Consider the following 24,207-nt stretch of genomic DNA (forward strand, 5'->3'; position numbering starts at 1 on the left):
GCCCCCCCCCCCCTGCACCCTCCCAAACTATTCCTAGCCACAACTACTCCCCCTTCTCGCTCTCGTTATCCCTCCTCTTCTCCCCCTAACTTCTCGCCTCCCTCATCACTCTTGTGTCCCTCCCTATTTCTCCCATCACTGTATTAGAATGTTATGTACGTGTATATGTATAGATAGTATGATTATTAACTAAGGCATGGTACAGTTCCATGGAGGCAAGACGTATTTCACGTTGATAAAGGTCCATGTTTGCAGTCCTATGGTCAAGCAAACAATTACATATGTTAGATGACTGTCTCTTTTTAGTGATTCTGAAAGTCCTTTTAAGCGAAAATAATCACTTGGATTATAGTGTCTTTCCTGCAATATTTGCCTGTGCAATGGAATAAGTATTATTTCATCTATCACTGAAATAGCTGGATGTTAATACAAAATATTGCCATACTCAACTCCTAATACCTCCCCAATTGTTTTTTTTTTTTTTTTTTAATGCAAGACCATAGGTAATAGTAGCTGTATCTACAAAACGATTGGTAATAGGATTATCTGTTACTCAAGCAAATGGTACAAATAAATCATTCTACTTTAACAATTTTGTTTTACATCCTGCATATGGGAGGAAAAATGAAATCTAATAGCGCTTTTATCAACTCTTTCATAGTTACTGAAATATTCTAATACCTACAACCAGAACAGATATATTTTCATTATTGTATGTGAGAGGTATAGAGGAAGTAATTGCTTGTTAAGGCTTTTATTCTAAGAATCTACCTCAAAAGTCTAAAAGTTCAGAGTTAAAAAGTGTAATGATTACCGAAGTAGAAAATCACATAAGATCTCTATTCATAACACCCAAAACACCTACTATACATTTCAACGGCAGACAAACGCTGTTTTTCAAATATCTCTAAACGAATCTTTGGATCAGTATGATATTTCAGCACACTACCTATAATACCCGGACCTAATTTATGGCTAACCTAACACATTACTATATGTCTTATGTGACGAGTTTACTTGTGAAAAATAACACAAACCCGACGAGTCATGTTGACGCATTCGAAGGAAAGTGTGCCCCCTGCACCCTCCCAAACTATTCCTAGCCCTACTCCCCCTTCTCGCTCTCGTTATCCCTCCTCTTCTCCCCCTAACTTCTCGCCTCCCTCATCACTCTTGTGTCCCTCCCTATTTCTCCCATCACTGTATTATATATTAGAATGTTATGTACGTGTACATGTATAGATAGTATGATTATTAACTAAGAGCATGGTACAGTTCCATGGAGGCAAGACGTATTTCACGTTGATAATTACTGTACAACAGCATGTTTACATACATATAGTATGTAGAAGGTCCATGTTTGCAGTCCTTATGGTCACCCAAGTGAACACGATGTACTGGCATTACCTGTGGTCTGGACCTTCTAGGAAAAGTTATTACTGTTATTGCATACTGTGTAGTACATATTCATCATAAAATGTCAACTTGGTCCAGCTAATATAATGTTATTTTGTCGCCTTGTCTCTTTCATATTTCTATTTTGCCAAAATTATAAACCGCATATATTTTTCTCCATCTATACATATGGTTATCATGCGTAATACGTAGTCATTACTATATATATATGTACATCGTGTATTATTGTAAATACGATTACATACATTCCACTACTTATTAAGTGGAAGCAATATGAAAAAAGTATGACAGTGTTCCTCTGCTTGCTAATAGCACAGGTAGTTTGACGCTATTTATAAGAGCACTGATGATGATCATAGTGCTACTAGATGATGTTCAGCACCAGACTTGAGTTAGAAACAGATTCCAAAGAGCAACTCGTGGGGTTCCCCGTCCGCTAGGGGAACCTACGGCGGAGCTATGTGCGTGGTTCTCCTTAAACTCTTTTTTTTTTTTTTTTTTTTTTTTTTTGTGTGTGTGTGTGTGTGTGTGTGTGTGTGTGTGTGTGTGTTCTTCTAATTCTAATTCTAATTCTAATTCTTATTCTTATTCTTACTAGCTAGCGTAATGTATCGCAGTGTCTGTGCTGGCTGGCTGGCTGGCCCTGGTGGTTTTGCACTTAGTTTAGCTTACCCTCCCAAACGTTTTCTTCTTCTCCTCAGGGTCTACCTCGCCACCTAGCACCTGTGTGTGAGGCCGGATGTTTAGGTTGGGTTAAACTATACCGTGTGAAGGTGAAGGTGAAGGTACAAACCGATGCATGCTTTCTCGGGTGAGGCAGGGGATCATACATGACGTCAGTGAGTGAGTGACTGACTGACTGATTCATTTTACTCATTCCGGACCTACTCCACAGGCCACAGCGGGTCGGAGCCCACCCAGCTACTACCTACCTACCTACCTACCTACCTACTTCATCTCGGCGGGGGCAGCGCCGCATCCGATCTGCACGACGGCCATCATCGTCTCAACGACCTACCTCCCGGCTCTGTTTTGCGTTTTTTTTTTTATTTGTTATGTTATGTCTTGTGGGTTAATTGTTGTTATCGTCGTTGTCAGCAGAGGAGTCCCTTACCTGCCGTGAAGAAAACAAACAAACAAACAAACTAAGTGTGGGAAGCCTGCCGGACGTGGGGGTTGTTAATTGTTGTCATGACTGAGGGTCTTCTTCCTAGTAATATCAGCAGGAATTGACCTAGGAATGTCACTATGTAGTTGAGGGTGTGTGTCCAGAAGTCTCTTTTTGGAAAAGGGTGTGGCTCCCAAGGGGAGCCGGATTAAACGGTACTGAATTGTCGTCCCTGAAAGGCCGAGGGCGATTACTTCTTCTCGGTCTTCTTGGGCAGGAGCACCGCCTGGATGTTAGGCAGCACACCTCCCTGGGCAATGGTGACGCCGGAGAGGAGCTTGTTCAGCTCCTCGTCGTTGCGGATGGCCAGCTGCAGGTGGCGGGGGATGATGCGGGTCTTCTTGTTGTCGCGGGCCGCGTTGCCGGCCAGCTCGAGCACCTCGGCGGCCAGGTACTCCATGACGGCCGCCAGGTACACGGGGGCGCCGGCGCCCACGCGCTCGGCGTAGTTGCCCTTCCTCAGGAGACGGTGGATCCTGCCCACGGGGAACTGCAGGCCGGCACGGCTGGAGCGGGACTTTGACTTCCCCTTCACCTTTCCTCCCTTGCCGCGTCCAGACATGTCGACAGTGAGTGGTGGGGGCGTGGACTTGCGCTTCTGCTGTGGGCTCGGAGAGCGAATACCTGCCGCTCGCGGCTTTTTCGCCCTATATAGTGCAGCGCAGGATCGGAGGGCGGGGACGGCCGGGCGAGCCTGCCAATGGGAGCGCGTGCCGCCACGCGTCCCCGCGATCCCGAGGGAGCGGCGCCGCCATAAAGGGGGAATCCGGGGGCGGCCCGGCGTGCACCCTCCACCTCGCGCCAGCCTCCATCACACTGCTGCTCCTGCCTTGTACACTCCGTGTACGTGTACGTGTACACACGCACTGCCTGTGCTCTACCTGTTTTGGTATTAAGACCAGTGCTACAGCTGCCAATTAGAGACCCCCACTCTTTTCCGACGCCGAACCCTGAAGGAGTGCCAGCGTAGGGCACGTCCACGAAGGGGGCCCTCAGAGGGCTGGTTATAGGAAATTGTGGGGTGGCCGTAAGGGACTCTGATAGGTGACAAAGACCCGTAAGGGGCAACGACGGGCCCAGTCTGAAGACTATTTAGCCACCCGTTCGTTGTAGGTCACTGGCATCCAGCCCTCACCCCTCACCCTTAGCTAGCTGTGTTCCCGTTGGGGGCGGTCTTGTTTTTAGGGTCCTTAGGTTTTCTGCTTGTGTTTCTTCGTCATGGGAAAGCAGAAAAACCGGCGTAAGCACGCCCCCCCGCCTGCTGGTACTGTTGCTACCCGCTCCTCTCCCTCCCCTCCGCCCGCTCGTGGCGGTGTTTCCCGTTCCCGCTCTCCTCCCTCTCCTCCGCCCGCTCGCGGTGCGGCCTCCCGTTCCCGTTCTCCTACCTCTCCTCCGCCCGCTCGCGGTGCTGCTTCCCGCCCCCTCTCTCCTACCGCTTCTCAGCACTCCTCTGCTGTCTCTGACTCTGACCCCGGCCCCGCTGTTCCTACCCCTGCTGCCTCTGAGTCTGTCCTCGGCGCCGGCCCTCTCCTCGCTGACTCTGACTCCTGCCCTGGCAGCCCCGCTGACTCTGACTCTCGCCCTGACGGCCCCCCTGACTCTGCCTCCGACTCTCCCGGCCCTCCCCCTGCTGACTCTGACTCTAGCCCCGGCTGCTCCGCTGCTCCTCACTCTGCCTCCGGCCGTGACGTCCAGCATAAGCGTGCCCGCTGCTCCTCCTCTTCGTCCGCTGCCTCCTCGACTGAGGGCTTGCCTCCTGATGAGCCCGCTGACCCCTCTGCTTCTCGGGCGTGTAAGTCGCGGAGAGTTCATGACCGAATGGAGGACTCTGAGTCAGGGTCGAGCTTGACGTCTGAGTCAGAGATTTTCGTCGATGTCATCGACGGGGAGACTGCTCCTTCACCCACCGCGCCCCCCATCAACAACCCTGCGGGTGATGACGGTTGGCAAACGGTGGGCCCCAAGCGACAGCATCGCTCCTCACCGGCTGATTCTGCCTTGTCCGCCGGCGCTTCTACCTCGCTGCCCCCTCGGCACCCCTCTCGCCCCCAGTCACCTCTGCCCCCGCCACCTCGGCCTATGAACGCCCCTGCTGCTGCTCAACCCGCTTCGCTGCCGAAGCTGCTCATTCCGGCGACTGTCGGGTTCGAATCAACCCTCGACCTCGCCGAGGCCCTGGAGCAGCAGCTGGGCGAACGCCTCTCGCTCAAGTTCCTGGAGTCGGGGTGTGTGTTAATCACACCTGCAGACAGTGCCCAGCACGACACCCTGCTCGAGGTGAGGGAGGTATCCGGCGTACCTGTGCAGCTGAGGGTGGCGCCCGGGGCGAACACCAAGGGCGTGCTGCTGGCATACCCTGTTGCCATGCCCCTCAAGCCACTGTTGCGCCATCCACGCGTGTTGGAGGCAGTGCGCTGCACTACCCGGGACGGCCCGACGCGCCAGGTATTTGTCACGGTCGCGGGGCCGCTGCCGGGCTCGTTGGACCTGGGGAGCTGGGGGACCTTCTACACGCGCCCCTACAGCAAGGAACCCCTCCGGTGCTACAATTGCCAGCAGTTCGGCCACCACCGGGCCAGGTGCAGCCGTCCCCCGGTCTGCGGCATATGCTCTGCCAGTCACGACACGGAGCGGTGCCTGTCAAAGTACAAGACTGGCCAGACCATCACCAGCAGATGCCCGAATTGCCAGGGCGAACACCATGCCTGGAATCGGGCCTGCGCCAACAGGCGAGAGCTGGTCGAGAAACAGCGCACTGTCCAACAGCGCTGGGTCACCACTCATCGCCCTGCTCCTCTCGGCACCTTCCGCTGGGGAACCCAGCAGCCCCCCGCGTCCACAGCTGCTCCAACGCCCCGCCTCCCCCAGGCTGCCCACCAGCCATCTCTTCCACCCCCTTCACCAGCTCCGTACGAGGAGAGCTTCCCTCCCCTTACCCCACGCCATCTGCCACCGCCTCCACCGGCCCAGCTCCCCTCTCCCCAAGCGCCCAAGGCCAGCCGCCAGCCACGCCCACTCACTACAGCAGCTCCCACTGCCGCCCCTCCCGGCTGTCTCCTCATCACAAGGGAGATGATGGTGGGACTCTTGGAAGGCTTCGGGCGGATTATCGCAACGGCACTCAAGTCGGACGTCGAGCCGAGAGTGTTTTCGGACGCGGCGCAGCAGGTGGTGGGAAATCTCTTCCCGGAAACGCCGGCCCAGCAAGCTGCCGTCCCTCCTGTGCAGGCTCCTTCCCCCGGCGGGCCATCATCAACCCCACCTACACCGACCCCTCGTGCTCTGAAGACTCCCCTTCCACCTCCTCCTGCCCCCGTGCATGCGAGCAGCTCCGCACTCCTCCCAACCCCTCCGGCCGTTGCACCCAGCCAGCACCATCCGTTGGTAGCACCGCCCCCTGCTCCCACCTCCCTGAACGAGGGCGGGCTACCGACCCGGCCGGGGATGGCCCGGTACAGGCACTCCAGGAAGCTGTCCGTATAAATGCACACCGCCTCACGGTTCTCCAATGGAACATCTGTGGCATCCGCGGTAGGTCCAACCTCCTGCGTGCTGCGATGGCGAGCGATTCTGTGGATGTGGTTCTCCTGCAGGAGACGCTTCTTCCAGAACAACGCGTGCCCTTCTTCCGGGGTTACCAGTCTTTTTACCTCCCTGCCGTGGCCGGTCAGACACGCGGGTGTGGTATCTTGGTCAAGGATTCAATTCCTTGTTCTCGAGTGCGTCACCCCGTGGCTTGCGGCGACGGCGTGGAGGTATTGGCTGTCACCATCGCGCTTGCCCGGTTGCGCCTGCATTTCTATTGCATCTACTGTGGGCCGGCGGTGGAGGAGCCTGACTTCGGTGAGCTATTCACGCTTGCCAGCGATGAGCCCACCTTCATCGGGGGAGACTTTAATGCTCACCACGACCGCTGGGGTGATGCCAGGCGCAACCGGGCGGGGCGTCTCCTATCTGCCACCCTCGACGAGACCCCTCGGGTGTCTCTCCTTAACACTGGTGAGCCGACACACCTAGCGGGGGGGGTTTTAGACCTCTCCTTTGTGTCGAGGCCCTTAGGTGTCGACGCAACATGGTCGCTCCACCACCACCTCGTGAGCGACCACATTGCCTCCGTCGTCACTCTCCCGGTCCTGCCGCCTGTTCTCCCTCCCCGCCCTCCTGGCTGGAACTTCCGCAGGGCTGACTGGGATAAATTCCGCCACTGTATCTCCACCCACCTGGCTGAAACTCCCCGCCCTGCCGAGGTTGACGCTGCCGAGGCCCGCCTTGTCGCCGCCTTCCACTCCGCGGCAGACTCTGCCATACCCGTCTCCCGGCGCCCCACTTTCCACCACAGGGACAGGTGGTACTATGACGAGGAGATCCGGGAGGTAAACCACCGCGTCAACATGGCGAGAAGACTCAACCGCCGCCATAACACCGAGGAGACTCGACGCCTCCTGCGGGCCGCGGTCCGTATAGCCAGAACAACGACCGACCGGGTGAAGGAGGAGCGTTGGCTCGCCTGGTGCGCCTCCCTCGACTCCACCACTCCTGTCTCCCTCCTCTGGCGAAAGATTCGCTCCATTCGCCGCGGGGCCGTTACCAGGCCGGCGCTTCACCCCCGGCCTCAGGAAGAGGCTGAACGCCTCGCCGAGCTCTTCGCCTCCCGTTCTGCCTCCGCTCGTCTCCCCCCTGCGGTCCAATTGAGGCAACGCCGGGTAAACCCTGGAAGGTGGCTGGCGTACCAGCGGGCTTGCCTCCTGCCACATCCAGCGGACGCTGTCCTTCTCCTCCATGAGCTCCGGCGTGCTATTCCGGGCCGCAACACCTCGCCAGGGGAGGACAAGATCAGCTACTCTATGCTACGCCATGCTGGTCCTGCCATGGAAGCGGAGATACTCCACCTCTTCAACGCCTCCTACGCCTCTCGCACTGTCCCCACTGCATGGAAGTCCGCTGCCATTGTCCCCATCCCGAAGGCAGGTGATGCCACGCAATACCGCCCCATCTCCCTCATTAGCTGCCTGGGCAAGACGATGGAGCGGGTGCTCTTCGCTCGTCTTGAGTGGGCGCTAGGTCCCCTTCATCGCCATCTCTTCGCTTTTCGCCGGGGCAAAGGCACGCGTGACTGTATATCGACTCTCCTGTCGGGGGTTGTTGGCGGCAAGGCAGTGGTGGTCTTTCTCGATATCGAGAAGGCCTTCGAGATGGCCTCCACTCCTGCCATTCTCTCCATCTTGGCTGCAAAGGGCGTGCACGGTCTCCTGCTCAGCTGGGTCGGGCAGTACCTGCAGGGTCGGACGGCGACTGTCCGCTTTCAAGGCACCTCCTCCACTTCGAAGGCCTTTGAAAATGGGACGCCGCAAGGAGGCATTCTCAGCCCTCTCCTCTTCAACCTCTTGGTGGAGCAGCTCGTACGCCTCCAGGGGAACGGGCAGGCCCGGGTCCTGAGCTACGCGGATGACATCGCCATCGTCTCCTCAGGGCCCAACCACGTGGCTCGGGCCCGCGCCATGCTCCGCCGCCTCCTTGTCTCCTGCAATGATCTTGGCCTCGTGCCCAACCCGGCCAAGTCGAAGGCCATGGCCTTTGGTTATGCCCTTCCCCCTGACCCCCTCTACATCGACGCCATCCCCGTGCCTTGGGTCCCTCAGTTCAAGTACCTGGGCATTCTCCTCGACTCCCGCCTTTCCTTTAAGCCGTGCATAGCTTCCGTCCGAGCGAAGATGGTATCCCGCATTAACATCATGCGGGCCATGGCAAGTCCCTCCTGTGGGGCCGGGGACCGTGTTCTGCGCTCCTTTTATGTTAGCGCAGTCCGGTCCTGCCTTGACTACGCTGCTCCATGCCTCTTCACGCTGCCTCCCTCCTCCTTGAACCCGCTCGAGACTGCACAGAACTACGCACTCCGTACCCTGCTCGGCACCCCCCGCTGGACTAAATGCGTGTGTCTGCGGGCAGAGGCATTCATCTGCTGCGTCGCCGAGCGTGTCAAGCAGCTCGGTGTGGGCCACATCGTCACCCTGCTACGCGATGCGGAGGCGGCTCCCCTTGCTGAGCGAGTGAGACGGTCTCTCCACCATGACCCCCTCCTCTTCCGGCGGCAGACATGGCAATCCGGCGTCGCCCGGGTTCTCAGCGAGAACGATCTGGCGCACATGTTGACAGCGCCCCTTGACCTCCCAGTGCCAGCCTATGTTCCCCCTCCACCCTGGCGACCCCGCTCCTTTCTTCTATCTCTCCGGCCCCTTCCTGTTAAGAAAGCACTCCTTTCCACCGAGGAGCTTCGGCGCGAGGCCCTGGGGCGTGTTGCTGGTGCGCCTCCTCCCCGTACAGCCGTGTACTTCACCGACGGCTCCATTCACCACCTGACGCGGGCTGTTGGGGCTGCATTTGTGAGTGGGGGAGAGACTGCTCTTTACCGCCTTCCAGATGGAAGCTCCTCCACGCAGGCGGAACTGGCGGCCATCTCGATGGCCCTTCTCCACGCTGAAGAATCGGCAGCGGGGCCTGTCATCGTCTACTCGGACTCGATGACTGCCCTCCAGGCCATCGACCGAGACAGCCTTGCTGACAATATCCGCCTCATCACCTCCATCTGGCGAACTCTGGGGGCCTTAGAGGCTGCTGGCCGACGCGCAACACTTGTCTGGTTGCCCAGCCACTCGGGTGTTGAGGGCAACGAGGCAGCTGATGCAGCGGCGAAAGATGCTACACTCCTCCCTGCAGTTAACATCCACCTGCCCCCCAGTCTCAGCCACCTCCGAACCACCTTGCTTTCACATGCTGGGCGAAGCATCGCTGCTGCACTGGAGCACTGTGTAGCTCAAGGCTCCCCTTCAGGCTCCTGGTACGCGGCCGCTACGGACATGGGACGCTGGCGAGTGGGTATCACCCACCCTCGCCCCATCAGTATCCAGCTGCACCGCCTGCGTCTCGGCTACATATGCCTCTCAGAACTCGATCCTGAAGACATCAGGTGGAGGGAATGCGAGCACTGTGACGAAGAGCAAGATTGCCCGCTTCTACATTACATACTAGAATGCCCGCTCACGAGAGACCTGACCCCGAACCCTGAGGGACACTCTGCCCCTGAACTTCTCTTCCACCTCGGAGAGGCGGCCCTGGAACAGCTCGTCCGACGATACCCGCCCCCTCGCTAATTTTTTTCATGCAGTACACCTAACGGGCCGTCAATAGACTAGGGCCCGTTTCCCCTGGGGCTACCCAGGGTTAATCTTAAATGGAAAAAATGCGGCCCGGCAACATTCGCTCGCCGTCTGGGAACGAAGAAGCAGACATGCCCCCCAAAGCATCAGGAAAGGCCGCCAAGAAGGCTGGCAAGGCCCAGAAGGCCATCGCCAAGGGTGACAAGAAGAAGAAGCGCAGGAGGAAGGAGAGCTACTCGATCTACATCTACAAGGTGCTCAAGCAGGTCCACCCCGACACCGGCGTCTCCTCCAAGGCCATGTCCATCATGAACTCCTTCGTGAACGACATCTTCGAGCGCATCGCCGCCGAGGCCTCTCGCCTGGCCCATTACAACAAGCGCTCCACCATCACCAGTCGGGAGATCCAGACGGCCGTCCGTCTCCTCCTGCCCGGTGAGCTGGCCAAGCACGCCGTGTCCGAAGGCACCAAGGCCGTCACCAAGTACACCTCCTCCAAATAAGCAACCCACCAACTTGCTTGCACTGGAAAAGAACCGGCTCCATCGGAGCCACAAACTATTTCCCGAAAGAGAACGAAGACGGTTAGTCCCTCTCTCTCTCTCTCTCTCTCTCTCTCTCTCTCACTCACTCACTGAGCTGACCCACCAAGGGATGCATGGCATCAATAAGCGGACCGAGTCCCGCCAGTGCTCGCCAAACCGCGACCAAAGCTTGAAATCGCCAATGCTTCTCTCGGTCGTTTGTTGTTAGCTGCAGGGGATCACGATGAGCGCTATATGCCTACATAGCAGCCGTCATCAGTAGTTAGTGATTCCGCCCCTCCGCTTATATTTATTTACTTGTTCTGGTAATTCCTGTCTTCCTGCCTGCATGTAGTCCCCACATATTCCCTACTCGTGCACCCGCCAGTTGAAATAAGTTAAGAGAGAAATCAAAGCCCCCCAATCAATTGATATGAGATTATGAAGCAGAAGGATATGTGGGAAAGGCAACAAGCCAGTGATCCTCCTCCCCCCCTGCCCGCCCCAGTGTCTGTCTAAACTCTCTCCCGGAAAGTGACTTTGGCCCTGAAAAGGGCCTAGATATAGTGTGAGCAGATTGTAGTACTCAGACGCTTAGGCACGCTCGCCGCGAATGCGACGGGCCAGCTGGATGTCCTTTGGCATGATGGTGACACGCTTGGCGTGGATGGCGCAGAGGTTGGTGTCCTCGAAGAGACCGACGAGGTAGGCCTCGGAGGCTTCCTGCAGAGCCATGACGGCAGAGGACTGGAAGCGGAGATCGGTCTTGAAATCCTGGGCGATCTCGCGCACCAGACGCTGGAAGGGCAGCTTCCTGATGAGGAGCTCGGTGCTCTTCTGGTAGCGGCGGATCTCACGGAGGGCCACGGTCCCGGGCCTGTAGCGGTGAGGCTTCTTGACTCCTCCGGTGGCCGGGGCCGACTTGCGAGCGGCCTTGGTGGCCAGCTGCTTGCGGGGCGCCTTGCCACCGGTGGATTTCCTGGCAGTCTGCTTGGTACGGGCCATGGCTACGGACGAACAGAACAGTTGAGTCTGCCAGCCGTTTCTGGTTATAAAGTATTGGCGGCCGGGGGAGGAGCGGTGGTCCGCCGCGCCCTGCGCGTGCGCCGCCTCCTAGTCCCGCGCTTGCCCGCCCCGTCAGGCAGTGCATCTATCTAGCCCGAGTGGAGGACGTTATGTGTCTCTTGGAGATGTCTGCATATGCTAGAGCCTAGTACAGTGTGGATGCTCAACCAACTGCACTGTGCCGTCCGGAAGGAGACGGCAGGAGCCAGCCTATCGAACAAATACACACCACCTCCGCCTCTTGCTATGAATATATAGAGCGAACGATGCAACATCCCAACACTAACTCCTCTGTTGAGCTACCCCCCTGACCCATGACTGGCCGCGGCACGGGAGGCAAGGGACTCGGAAAGGGAGGCGCCAAGCGTCACCGCAAGGTTCTTCGGGACAACATCCAGGGCATCACCAAGCCGGCCATCCGTCGTCTGGCGCGCCGTGGCGGTGTGAAGCGCATCTCCGGGCTCATCTACGAAGAGACCCGTGGTGTGCTCAAGGTGTTCCTGGAGAACGTCATCAGGATGCCGTCACCTACACTGAGCACGCCAAGCGCAAGACCGTCACCGCCATGGACGTGGTGTACGCCCTCAAACGCCAGGGCCGCACCCTGTACGGCTTCGGTGGTTAATGCCGCTGCCTGAGCGAGCCCGACCTAACCCACCCACCCCGGACCTCTTTGAGGTCCACATTCTTATTCACTAAGAGAATAGTAGCACACTGTTTACGTCAGTTATATTTTCTTTCTTTCTTTCTTTCTGTTTCCTGCCACCCTCCCTCCCCTGCCTAATGATGGTTCACACCTCCGCCCACTGCTCCCCATCCACCTCATTTGACACTAGTTTGTTTGTTTCCTCAATCCCATCTTTTCCCTCCCTCCCTCCCTCCTGCCTACTGATGGTTCACACCTCCGCCCACTGCTCCCCATCCACCTCATTTGCCACTAGTAAGCTCCAATTTGTTTGTTTCAGTTCTTACGGAAACATCATTTTGCCATAATTTCCCCTGTCCCTGTCAATTCTTTGTAAAATCAGTAACAGGATATTTATGAAAAGAGAGAGAGAGAGAGAGAGAGAGAGAGAGAGAGAGAGAGAGAGAGAGAGAGAGAGAGAGAGAGAGAGAAAACTATATTGGAAAATACATAGACAAAACAAAGCGACGTCTGGACGGGAACAGGAAAAGAAAGAGAGGAAGAATGACATAGAAAGGTTAAGAAAGAAAAAAAGGAGGAGAAAAAGAGAAAGAAAGCAATAATGAGAAAGACGGCAAATATATAGACAGAGAGAAAGAAGCCTCCCCTTCTTGATCCACTCCTTCTATTGTCTCTTGGAATGTGCAGGAGTGTATAGGAAAGCAAGGGTAGGGTTAGAGGGTGAGGGACAGGCTCAGAACGAACTTGAAAGGGAAAGGCTGAGGAAGTGGGAATCTCCCTCTCCCTCCTCCCTCCTCCTCCTCCTCCTCCTCCTCCTCCTCCTCCTCCTCCTCCTTCTTCTTCTTCTTCTTCTTCTTCTTCTTCTTCTTCTTCTTCTTCTTCTTCTTCTTCTTCTTCTTCTTCTTCTTCTTCTTCTTCTTCTTCTTCTTCTTCTTCTTCTTCTTCTTCTTCTTCTTCTTCTTCTTCTTCTTCTTCTTCTTCTTCTTCTTCTTCTTCTTCTTCTTGTTTCTCGTTGTCGTCCTCATCATAACGTTGCGCCCTCTCTTACTGGACCCGCTTTTTCAGATACGTTGAACCAGCCCCGCCACCGAGTAGCCCGCCGGAACCCTGGGCAAGCGTCTACATGCCCAACAGTAGACAGGTGGATGACTAAAAAGCTGCAAATACGTTTCTATGAAAGTAGGTGTGCCGGCATGTAAATAGGTGTGCCTGCCTGCCTGCCTGCCTGCCTGCCTGCCTGCCTGCCTGCCTGCCTGCCTGCCTGCCTGCCTGCCAATTAAAGCGAACGGGCTACCTAACAGACAAACACAAAACTAGCTAGCTAACAAACTAAAAGACAAACTAGCTAGCTAGCAAACAAACAAACAAACAAACAAACAAACTCACTAGCTAGCTAGCAAGCAATCAAACAAGCTAGCTAGCAAACAAACAAACAAACAAACAAACAAACAAACAAACAAACAAACAAACAAACAAACAAACAAACAAAACAAACAAACAAACAAACAAACAAACAAACAAACAAACAAACTAACTAACTAACTAACTAACTAACTAACTAACTAACTAACTAACTAACTAACTAACTAACTAACTAACTAACTAACAAACAAACAAGGTAGCTAGCTACCAAACAAACAAAATAACAAGCTAAATAGCAAACATACAAACAAACAAACAAACAAACAAACAAACAAACAAAGAAACAAGCTAACTAACTAACTAACTAACTAACTAACTAACTAACTAACTAGCTAGCTAACTAGCAAAAAAGCTAATTAGGGAGCTAGCTCGTTTGTTTGTTGCAAGCTAACTTGTTAGTTAGTTTTGTTGTGGGAGTTTTGTTCTTAGTTTGTTGAGGTTTGTAATGCGTGTTGGCTTTCCTTTTTGGGGGGGGGTTTGCTTGGGATGGAGTATTGCGATTTCTTTTTACATATGTTAGATGACTGTCTCTTTTTAGTGATTCTGAAAGTCCTTTAGCGAAAATAATCACTTGGATTATAGTGTCTTTCCTGCAATATTTGCCTGTGCAATGGAATAAGTATTATTTCATCTATCACTGAAATAGCTGGATGTGAAGACAACAATATTGCCATACTCAACTCCTAATACCTCCCCAATTGTTTTTTTTTTTTTTTTTAATGCAAGACCATAGGTAATAGTAGCTGTATCTACAAAACGATTGGTAATAGGATTATCTGTTACTCAAGCAAATGGTACAAATAAATCATTCTCCTTGAACAAGTTTGTTTTTACATCCTGTGCATATGGGAGGAAAATGAAATCTAATAGCGCTTTTATCAACTCTTTCATAGTTACTGAAATATTCTAATACCTACAACCAGAACAGATATATTTTCATTATTGTATGTGAGAGGTATAGAGGGAAGTAATTGCTTGTTAAGGCTTTTATTCTAAGAATCTACCTCAAAAAAGTCTAGAAAGTTCAGAGTTAAAAGTGTAATGATTACCGAAGGAGAAAAATCATATAAGATCTCTATTCATAACTCCCGTAACACCTACTATACATTTCAGCGGCAGACAAACGCTGTTTTTCGCAAATATCTCCTAAACGAATCTTTGGATCAGTATGATATTTCAGCACACTACCTATAATACCCGGACCTAATTTATGGCTAACCTACCACATTACTATATGTCTTATGTGACGAGTTTACTTGTGAAAAATAACACAAACCCGACGAGTCATGTTGACGCATTCGAAGGAAAGTGTGCCCCCCCCCTGCACCCTCCCAAACTATTCCTAGCCACAACTACTCCCCCTTCTCGCTCTCGTTATCCCTCCTCTTCTCCCCCTAACTTCTCGCCTCCCTCATCACTCTTGTGTCCCTCCCTATTTCTCCCATCACTGTATTATATATTAGAATGTTATGTACGTGTATATGTATAGATAGTATGATTATTAACTAAGAGCATGGTACAGTTCCATGGAGGCAAGACGTATTTCACGTTGATAATTACTGCACAACAGCATGTTTACATACATATAGTATGTAGAAGGTCCATGTTTGCAGTCCTTATGGTCACCCAAGTGAACACGATGTACTGGCATTACCTGTGGTCTGGACCTTCTAGGAAAAGTTATTACTGTTATTACATACTGTGTAGTACATATTCATCATAAAATGTCAACTTGGTCCAGCTAATATAATGTTATTTTGTTGACTTGTCTCTTTCATATTTATATTTTGCCAAAATTATAAACCGCATATATTTTTCTCCATCTATACATATGGTTATCATGCGTAATACGTAGTCATTACTATATATATATGTACATCGTGTATTATTGTAAATACGATTACATACATTCCACTACTTATTAAGTGGAAGCAATATGAAAAAAGTATGACAGTGTTCCTTTGCTTGCTAATAGCACAGGTAGTTTGACGCTATTTATAAGAGCACTGATGATGATCATAGTGCTACTAGATGATGTTCAGCTGTAGACTTGAGTTAGAAACAGATTCCAAAGAGCAACTCGTGGGGTTCCCCGTCCGCTAGGGGAACCTACGGCGGAGCTATGTGCGTGGTTCTCCTTAAACTCTTTTTTTTTTTTTTTTTTTTTTTTTTTTTTTGTGTGTGTGTGTGTGTGTGTGTGTGTGTGTGTGTGTGTTCTTCTAATTCTAATTCTTATTCTTACTAGCTAGCGCAAGACTAATGTATCGCAGTGTCTGTGCTGGCTGGCTGGCTGGCCCTGGTGGTTTTGCACTTAGTTTAGCTTACCCTCCCAAACGTTTTCTTCTTCTCCTCAGGGTCTACCTCGCCACCTAGCACCTGTGTGTGAGGCCGGATGTTTAGGTTGGGTTAAACTATACCGTGTGAAGGTGAAGGTACAAACCGATGCATGCTTTCTCGGGTGAGGCAGGGGATCATACATGACGTCAGTGAGTGACTGACTGACTGATTCATTTTACTCATTCCGGACCTACTCCACAGGCCACAGCGGGTCGGAGCCCACCCAGCTACTACCTACCTACCTACCTACCTACCTACTTCATCTCGGCGGGGGCAGCGCCGCATCCGATCTGCACGACGGCCATCATCGTCTCAACGACCTACCTCCCGGCTCTGTTTTGCGTTTTTTTTTTTATTTGTTATGTTATGTCTTGTGGGTTAATTGTTGTTATCGTCGTTGTCAGCAGAGGAGTCCCTTACCTGCCGTGAAGAAAACAAACAAACAAACAAACTAAGTGTGGGAAGCCTGCCGGACGTGGGGGTTGTTAATTGTTGTCATGACTGAGGGTCTTCTTCCTAGTAATATCAGCAGGAATTGACCTAGGAATGTCACTATGTAGTTGAGGGTGTGTGTCCAGAAGTCTCTTTTTGGAAAAGGGTGTGGCTCCCAAGGGGAGCCGGATTAAACGGTACTGAATTGTCGTCCCTGAAAGGCCGAGGGCGATTACTTCTTCTCGGTCTTCTTGGGCAGGAGCACCGCCTGGATGTTAGGCAGCACACCTCCCTGGGCAATGGTGACGCCGGAGAGGAGCTTGTTCAGCTCCTCGTCGTTGCGGATGGCCAGCTGCAGGTGGCGGGGGATGATGCGGGTCTTCTTGTTGTCGCGGGCCGCGTTGCCGGCCAGCTCGAGCACCTCGGCGGCCAGGTACTCCATGACGGCCGCCAGGTACACGGGGGCGCCGGCGCCCACGCGCTCGGCGTAGTTGCCCTTCCTCAGGAGACGGTGGATCCTGCCCACGGGGAACTGCAGGCCGGCACGGCTGGAGCGGGACTTTGACTTCCCCTTCACCTTTCCTCCCTTGCCGCGTCCAGACATGTCGACAGTGAGTGGTGGGGGCGTGGACTTGCGCTTCTGCTGTGGGCTCGGAGAGCGAATACCTGCCGCTCGCGGCTTTTTCGCCCTATATAGTGCAGCGCAGGATCGGAGGGCGGGGACGGCCGGGCGAGCCTGCCAATGGGAGCGCGTGCCGCCACGCGTCCCCGCGATCCCGAGGGAGCGGCGCCGCCATAAAGGGGGAATCCGGGGTCGGCCCGGCAACATTCGCTCGCCGTCTGGGAACGAAGAAGCAGACATGCCCCCCAAAGCATCAGGAAAGGCCGCCAAGAAGGCTGGCAAGGCCCAGAAGGCCATCGCCAAGGGTGACAAGAAGAAGAAGCGCAGGAGGAAGGAGAGCTACTCGATCTACATCTACAAGGTGCTCAAGCAGGTCCACCCCGACACCGGCGTCTCCTCCAAGGCCATGTCCATCATGAACTCCTTCGTGAACGACATCTTCGAGCGCATCGCCGCCGAGGCCTCTCGCCTGGCCCATTACAACAAGCGCTCCACCATCACCAGTCGGGAGATCCAGACGGCCGTCCGTCTCCTCCTGCCCGGTGAGCTGGCCAAGCACGCCGTGTCCGAAGGCACCAAGGCCGTCACCAAGTACACCTCCTCCAAATAAGCAACCCACCAACTTGCTTGCACTGAAAGAACCGGCTCCATCGGAGGCACAAAATATTTCCCGTAAGATATCTAAGACGGTTAGTCCCCTCTCTCTCTCTCTCACTCACTCACTCACTGAGCTGACCCACCAAGGGATGCATGGCATCAATAAGCGGACCGAGTCCCGCCAGTGCTCGCCAAACCGCGACCAAAGCTTGAAATCGCCAATGCTTCTCTCGGTCGTTTGTTGTTAGCTGCAGGGGATCACGATGAGCGATATATTCCTAAAAAGCAGCCGTAATCAGTAGTTAGTGATTCCGCCCCTCCGCTTATATTTATTTACTTGTTCTGGTAATTCCTGTCTTCCTGCCTGCATGTAGTCCCCACATATTCCCTACTCGTGCACCCGCCAGTTGAAATAAGTTAAGAGAGAAATCAAAGCCCCCCAATCAATTGATATGAGATTATGAAGCAGAAGGATATGTGGGAAAGGCAACAAGCCAGTGATCCTCCTCCCCCCCTGCCCGCCCCAGTGTCTGTCTAAAATCTATCACGGAAAGTGAAATTGGCCCAGAAAAGGGCCTAGATATATTGTGAGCAGATTAAGCCCGCTTAGGCACGCTCGCCGCGAATGCGACGGGCCAGCTGGATGTCCTTTGGCATGATGGTGACACGCTTGGCGTGGATGGCGCAGAGGTTGGTGTCCTCGAAGAGACCGACGAGGTAGGCCTCGGAGGCTTCCTGCAGAGCCATGACGGCAGAGGACTGGAAGCGGAGATCGGTCTTGAAATCCTGGGCGATCTCGCGCACCAGACGCTGGAAGGGCAGCTTCCTGATGAGGAGCTCGGTGCTCTTCTGGTAGCGGCGGATCTCACGGAGGGCCACGGTCCCGGGCCTGTAGCGGTGAGGCTTCTTGACTCCTCCGGTGGCCGGGGCCGACTTGCGAGCGGCCTTGGTGGCCAGCTGCTTGCGGGGCGCCTTGCCACCGGTGGATTTCCTGGCAGTCTGCTTGGTACGGGCCATGGCTACGGACGAACAGAACAGTTGAGTCTGCCAGCCGTTTCTGGTGTTTATAGTATTGGAGGCAGTGCGAGTAGCGGTGGTGCGCGGCGCCCTGCGCGTGCGCCGCCTGCTAGTCACGCGCTTGCCCGCCCCCGTAAGGCAGTTCATCTATCTAGCCCTATTGGAGGTATTTAGGTGTCTCTTTGAGCTGTCTGCATATGCTAGAGCCTAGTACAGTGTGGAGGCTCACCCAACGTCACTGGGCCGTCCGGAAGTAGACGGCAGGAGCCAGCCTATCGCCCAAAGACCCACCACCGCCGCCTCTGGCTCTGCATATATAGAGCGAACGCTGCAACAACCCAACACTCACTCCACTGTTGAGCTACCCACCTGAACCATGACTGGCCGCGGCAAGGGAGGCAAGGGACTCGGAAAGTGAGGCGCCAAGCTTCACCGCAATGTTCTTCGAGACAACATCCATGGCATCACCAAGCCGGCCATCCGTCGTCTGGCGCTCCGTGTCTGTGTGAAGCGCATCTCAGTTATAATCTACGAAGAGACCCTTGTTGTTCTCCAGGTGTTCCTTGAGAACGTCATCAGGGATGCCGTCAACTACACTGAGCACGGCAAGCGAAAGAACGTCACGTCCATGGAGGTGGTTTTAGCCCTCAACAGCCAGTGCATGAACCTGTACGGCTTCGGTGGTTAATGCCGATGCGTGAGCGAGCCAGAACTAACCCACACCCCGGACCTCTTTGAGGTCCACATTCTTATTCACTAAGAGAATAGTAGCACACTTTTTACTTCAGTTATATTTTCTTTCTTTCTTTCTTTCTGTTTCCTCCCTCCCTCCCTCCCTCCCCCCTGCCTAATGATGGTTCACACCTCCGCCCACTGCTCCCCATCCACCTCATTTGACACTAGTTTGTTTGTTTCCTCAATCCCATCTTTCCTCCTCCCTCCTCCCGCCCTCCTGCCTACTGATGGTTCACACCTCCGCCCACTGCTCCCCATCCACCTCATTTGCCACTAGTAAGCTCCAATTTGTTTGTTTCAGTTCTTACGGAAACATCATTTTGCCATAATTTCCGCTGTCCCTGTCAATTCTTTGTAAAATCAGTAACAGGATATTTATGAAAAGAGAGAGAGAGAGAGAGAGAGAGAGAGAGAGAGAGAGAGAGAGAGAGAGAGAGAAAACTATATTGGAAAATACATAGACAAAACAAAGCGACGTCTGGACGGGAACAGGAAAAGAAAGAGAGGAAGAATGACATAGAAAGGTTAAGAAAGAAAAAAAGGAGGAGAAAAAGAGAAAGAAACCAATAATGAGAAAGACGGCAAATATATAGACAGAGAGAAAGAAGCCTCCCCTTCTTGATCCACTCCTTCTATTGTCTCTTGGAATGTGCAGGAGTGTATAGGAAAGCAATGTTAGTGTTAGAGGTTTAGTGACAGGCTCAGAACCAACTTGAAAGGGCCAGGCTGAGGACGTCGGAATCTCCCTCCTCCTCCTCCTCCTCCTCCTCCTCCTCCTCCTCCTCCTCCTCCTCCTCCTCCTCCTCCTTCTTCTTCTTCTTCTTCTTCTTCTTCTTCTTCTTCTTCTTCTTCTTCTTCTTCTTCTTCTTCTTCTTCTTCTTCTTCTTCTTCTTCTTCTTCTTCTTCTTCTTCTTCTTCTTCTTCTTCTTCTTCTTCTTCTTCTTGTTTCTCGTTGTCGTCCTCATCATAACGTTGCGCCCTCTCTTACTGGACCCGCTTTTTCAGATACGTTGAAACAGCCCCGCCACCGAGTAGCCCGCCGGAACCCTGGGCAAGCGTCTACATGCCCAACAGTAGACAGGTGGATGACTAAAAGGCTGCAAATACGTTTCTATGAAAGTAGGTGTGCCGGCATGTAAATAGGTGTGCCTGCCTGCCTGCCTGCCTGCCTGCCTGCCTGCCTGCCTGCCTGCCTGCCTGCCTGCCTGCCTGCCTGCCAATTAAAGCGAACGGGCTACCTAACAGACAAACACAAAACTAGCTAGCTAACAAACTAAAAGACAAACTAGCTAGCTAGCAAACAAACAAACAAACAAACAAACTCACTAGCTAGCTAGCAAGCAATCAAACAAGCTAGCTAGCAAACAAACAAACAAACAAACAAACAAACAAACAAACAAACAAACTAACTAACTAACTAACTAACTAACTAACTAACTAACTAACAAACAAACAAACAAACAAACAAACAAACAAACAAACAAACAAACAAACAAACAAACAAACAAACAAACAAACAAACAAACAAGCTAGCTAGCAAACAAACAAACAAACAAACAAACAAACAAACAAACAAACAAACAAACAAACAAACAAACAAACTAACTAACTAACTAACTAACTAACTAACTAACTAACTAACTAACTAACTAACTAACTAACTAACTAACTAACTAACTAACAAACACGGTAGCTAGCTACCAAACAAACAAAATAACAAGCTAAATAGCAAACATACAAACAAACAAACAAACAAACAAAGAAACAATCTAACTAACTAACTAACTAACTAACTAGCTAGCTAACTAGCAAAAAAGCTAATTAGGGAGCTAGCTCGTTTGTTTGTTGCAAGCTAACTTGTTAGTTAGTTTTGTTGTGGGAGTTTTGTTCTTAGTTTGTTGAGGTTTGTAATGCGTGTTGGCTTTCCTTTTTGGGGGGGGGTTTGCTTGGGATGGAGTATTGCGATTTCTTTTTACATATGTTAGATGACTGTCTCTTTTTAGTGATTCTGAAAGTCCTTTAGCGAAAATAATCACTTGGATTATAGTGTCTTTCCTGCAATATTTGCCTGTGCAATGGAATAAGTATTATTTCATCTATCACTGAAATAGCTGGATGTTAATACAAAAATATTGCCATACTCAACTCCTAATACCTCCCCAATTGTTTTTTTTTTTTTTTTTTAATGCAAGACCATAGGTAATAGTAGCTGTATCTACAAAACGATTGGTAATAGGATTATCTGTTACTCAAGCAAATGGTACAAATAAATCATTCTCCTTGAACAAGTTTGTTTTTACATCCTGTGCATATGGGAGGAAAAATGAAATCTAATAGCGCTTTTATCAACTCTTTCATAGTTACTGAAATATTCTAATACCTACAACCAGAACAGATATATTTTCATTATTGTATGTGAGAGGTATAGAGGGAAGTAATTGCTTGTTAAGGCTTTTATTCTAAGAATCTACCTCAAAAAAGTCTAGAAAGTTCAGAGTTAAAAGTGTAATGATTACCGAAGGAGAAAAATCATATAAGATCTCTATTCATAACTCCAGTAACACCTACTATACATTTCAGCGGCAGACAAACGCTGTTTTTCGCAAATATCTCCTAAACGAATCTTTGGATCAGTATGATATTTCAGCACACTACCTATAATACCCGGACCTAATTTATGGCTAACCTACCACATTACTATATGTCTTATGTGACGAGTTTACTTGTGAAAATTAACACAAACCCGACGAGTCATGTTGACGCATTCGAAGGAAAGTGTGCCCCCCCCCTGCACCCTCCCAAACTATTCCTAGCCACAACTACTCCCCCTTCTCGCTCTCGTTATCCCTCCTCTTCTCCCCCTAACTTCTCGCCTCCCTCATCACTCTTGTGTCCCTCCCTATTTCTCCCATCACTGTATTATATATTAGAATGTTATGTACGTGTATATGTATAGATAGTATGATTATTAACTAAGAGCATGGTACAGTTCCATGGAGGCAAGACGTATTTCACGTTGATAATTACTGCACAACAGCATGTTTACATACATATAGTATGTAGAAGGTCCATGTTTGCAGTCCTTATGGTCACCCAAGTGAACACGATGTACTGGCATTACCTGTGGTCTGGACCTTCTAGGAAAAGTTATTACTGTTATTACATACTGTGTAGTACATATTCATCATAAAATGTCAACTTGGTCCAGCTAATATAATGTTATTTTGTTGACTTGTCTCTTTCATATTTCTATTTTGCCAAAATTATAAACCGCATATATTTTTCTCCATCTATACATATGGTTATCATGCGTAATACGTAGTCATTACTATATATATATGTACATCGTGTATTATTGTAAATACGATTACATACATTCCACTACTTATTAAGTGGAAGCAATATGAAAAAAGTATGACAGTGTTCATAAGCTTGCTAATAGCACAGGTAGTTTGACGCTATTTATAAGAGCACTGATGATGATCATAGTGCTACTAGATGATGTTCAGCTGTAGACTTGAGTTAGAAACAGATTCCAAAGAGCAACTCGTGGGGTTCCCCGTCCGCTAGGGGAACCTACGGAGTAGCTATGTGAGTGTTTCTCCTTAAAATCTTTTTTTTATTTTTTTTTTTTTTTTTTTGTGTGTGTGTGTGTGTGTGTGTGTGTGTGTGTGTGTGTGTGTGTGTGTGTTCTAATTCTAATTCTTATTCTTACTAGCTAGCGCAAGACTAATGTATCGCAGTGTCTGTGCTGGCTGGCTGGCTGGCCCTGGTGGTTTTGCACTTAGTTTAGCTTACCCTCCCAAACGTTTTCTTCTTCTCCTCAGGGTCTACCTCGCCACCTAGCACCTGTGTGTGAGGCCGGATGTTTAGGTTGGGTTAAACTATACCGTGTGAAGGTGAAGGTGAAGGTACAAACCGATGCATGCTTTCTCGGGTGAGGCAGGGGATCATACATGACGTCAGTGACTGACTGACTGACTGATTCATTTTACTCATTCCGGACCTACTCCACAGGCCACAGCGGGTCGGAGCCCACCCAGCTACTACCTACCTACCTACCTACTTCATCTCGGCGGGGGCAGCGCCGCATCCGATCTGCACGACGGCCATCATCGTCTCAACGACCTACCTCCCGGCTCTGTTTTGCGTTTTTTTTTATTTGTTATGTTATGTCTTGTGGGTTAATTGTTGTTATCGTCGTTGTCAGCAGAGGAGTCCCTTACCTGCCGTGAAGAAAACAAACAAACAAACAAACTAAGTGTGGGAAGCCTGCCAGACGTGGGGGTTGTTAATTGTTGTCATGACTGAGGGTCTTCTTCCTAGTAATATCAGCAGGAATTGACCTAGGAATGTCACTATGTAGTTGAGGGTGTGTGTCCAGAAGTCTCTTTTTGAAAAGGTGTGGCTCCCAAGGGGAGCCGGATTAAACGGTACTGAATTGTCGTCCCTGAAAGGCCGAGGGCGATTACTTCTTCTCGGTCTTCTTGGGCAGGAGCACCGCCTGGATGTTAGGCAGCACACCTCCCTGGGCAATGGTGACGCCGGAGAGGAGCTTGTTCAGCTCCTCGTCGTTGCGGATGGCCAGCTGCAGGTGGCGGGGGATGATGCGGGTCTTCTTGTTGTCGCGGGCCGCGTTGCCGGCCAGCTCGAGCACCTCGGCGGCCAGGTACTCCATGACGGCCGCCAGGTACACGGGGGCGCCGGCGCCCACGCGCTCGGCGTAGTTGCCCTTCCTCAGGAGACGGTGGATCCTGCCCACGGGGAACTGCAGGCCGGCACGGCTGGAGCAGGACTTTGACTTCCCATTCAACTTTCCTCCCTTGCCGCGTCCAGACATGTAGACAGTGAGTGGTGGTGGCGTGGACTTGCGCTTCTGCTGTGGGCTCGGAGAGCGAATAACTGCCGCTCTCGGCTTTTCGCCCTATAGTGCAGCGCAGGATCGGAGGCGGGGACGGCCGGGCGAGCCTGCCAATGGGAGCGCGTGCCCCACGCGTCCCCGCGATCCCGAGGCGCCGCCCCGCCCCGGGGGGGGGGGGGGGGGGCGGCGGCAACTGGCTCGCGCGCCGGAA

The 24,207-nt window shown here is 51.8% G+C and overlaps 6 protein-coding genes and 2 pseudogenes across 9 annotated transcripts in view; 5 read left to right on the plus strand and 3 right to left on the minus strand.

Annotated features, from left to right (window-relative positions):
* The window catches only part of LOC126993694 (histone H2A-like), a 60,161-nt gene extending 56,801 nt beyond the window's left edge, over positions 1-3,360 (minus strand). The window contains exon 1 of the mRNA XM_050852864.1: positions 2,349-3,360. Coding sequence (XP_050708821.1) covers positions 2,775-3,146 — 372 coding nt within the window. The 5' untranslated portion in view covers positions 3,147-3,360 and the 3' untranslated portion in view covers positions 2,349-2,774. The remainder of the gene's footprint in view (positions 1-2,348) is intronic.
* The window catches only part of LOC126993688 (histone H2A-like), a 72,529-nt gene that overhangs the window by 30,555 nt on the left and 17,767 nt on the right, over positions 1-24,207 (plus strand). The gene's annotated exons all lie outside the window — the stretch shown is intronic.
* LOC126993692 (histone H2A-like) overlaps positions 1-24,207 on the plus strand; it is a 58,088-nt gene that overhangs the window by 16,841 nt on the left and 17,040 nt on the right. The gene's annotated exons all lie outside the window — the stretch shown is intronic.
* Positions 1,743-17,415, minus strand: LOC126993687 (histone H2A-like). The gene is made up of 2 exons (XM_050852855.1): positions 15,975-17,415; positions 1,743-2,340 (listed from the first exon to the last, which is right to left on the minus strand). Exon 1 carries the CDS (start codon positions 17,081-17,083, stop codon positions 16,397-16,399), a length of 687 nt encoding a protein of 228 aa, XP_050708812.1. The 5' UTR covers positions 17,084-17,415; the 3' UTR covers positions 1,743-2,340; positions 15,975-16,396.
* LOC126993683 (proline-rich protein 36-like) lies at positions 3,803-6,067 on the plus strand. Its single transcript, XM_050852852.1, has one exon. The coding sequence runs from the start codon at positions 3,803-3,805 to the stop codon at positions 6,065-6,067; it is 2,265 nt and encodes a 754-aa protein (XP_050708809.1).
* LOC126993701 (histone H4-like) lies at positions 11,642-12,031 on the plus strand (annotated as a pseudogene).
* On the plus strand, positions 18,593-19,088 carry LOC126993700 (histone H4-like; annotated as a pseudogene).
* On the minus strand, positions 23,280-23,975 carry LOC126993689 (histone H2A-like). The gene has a single exon (XM_050852862.1). The coding sequence runs from the start codon at positions 23,973-23,975 to the stop codon at positions 23,604-23,606; it is 372 nt and encodes a 123-aa protein (XP_050708819.1). The 3' UTR covers positions 23,280-23,603.

The sequence above is a fragment of the Eriocheir sinensis genome, unplaced genomic scaffold (assembly GCF_024679095.1).
Source record: "Eriocheir sinensis breed Jianghai 21 unplaced genomic scaffold, ASM2467909v1 Scaffold655, whole genome shotgun sequence".
Classification (NCBI taxonomy): domain Eukaryota; kingdom Metazoa; phylum Arthropoda; class Malacostraca; order Decapoda; family Varunidae; genus Eriocheir; species Eriocheir sinensis.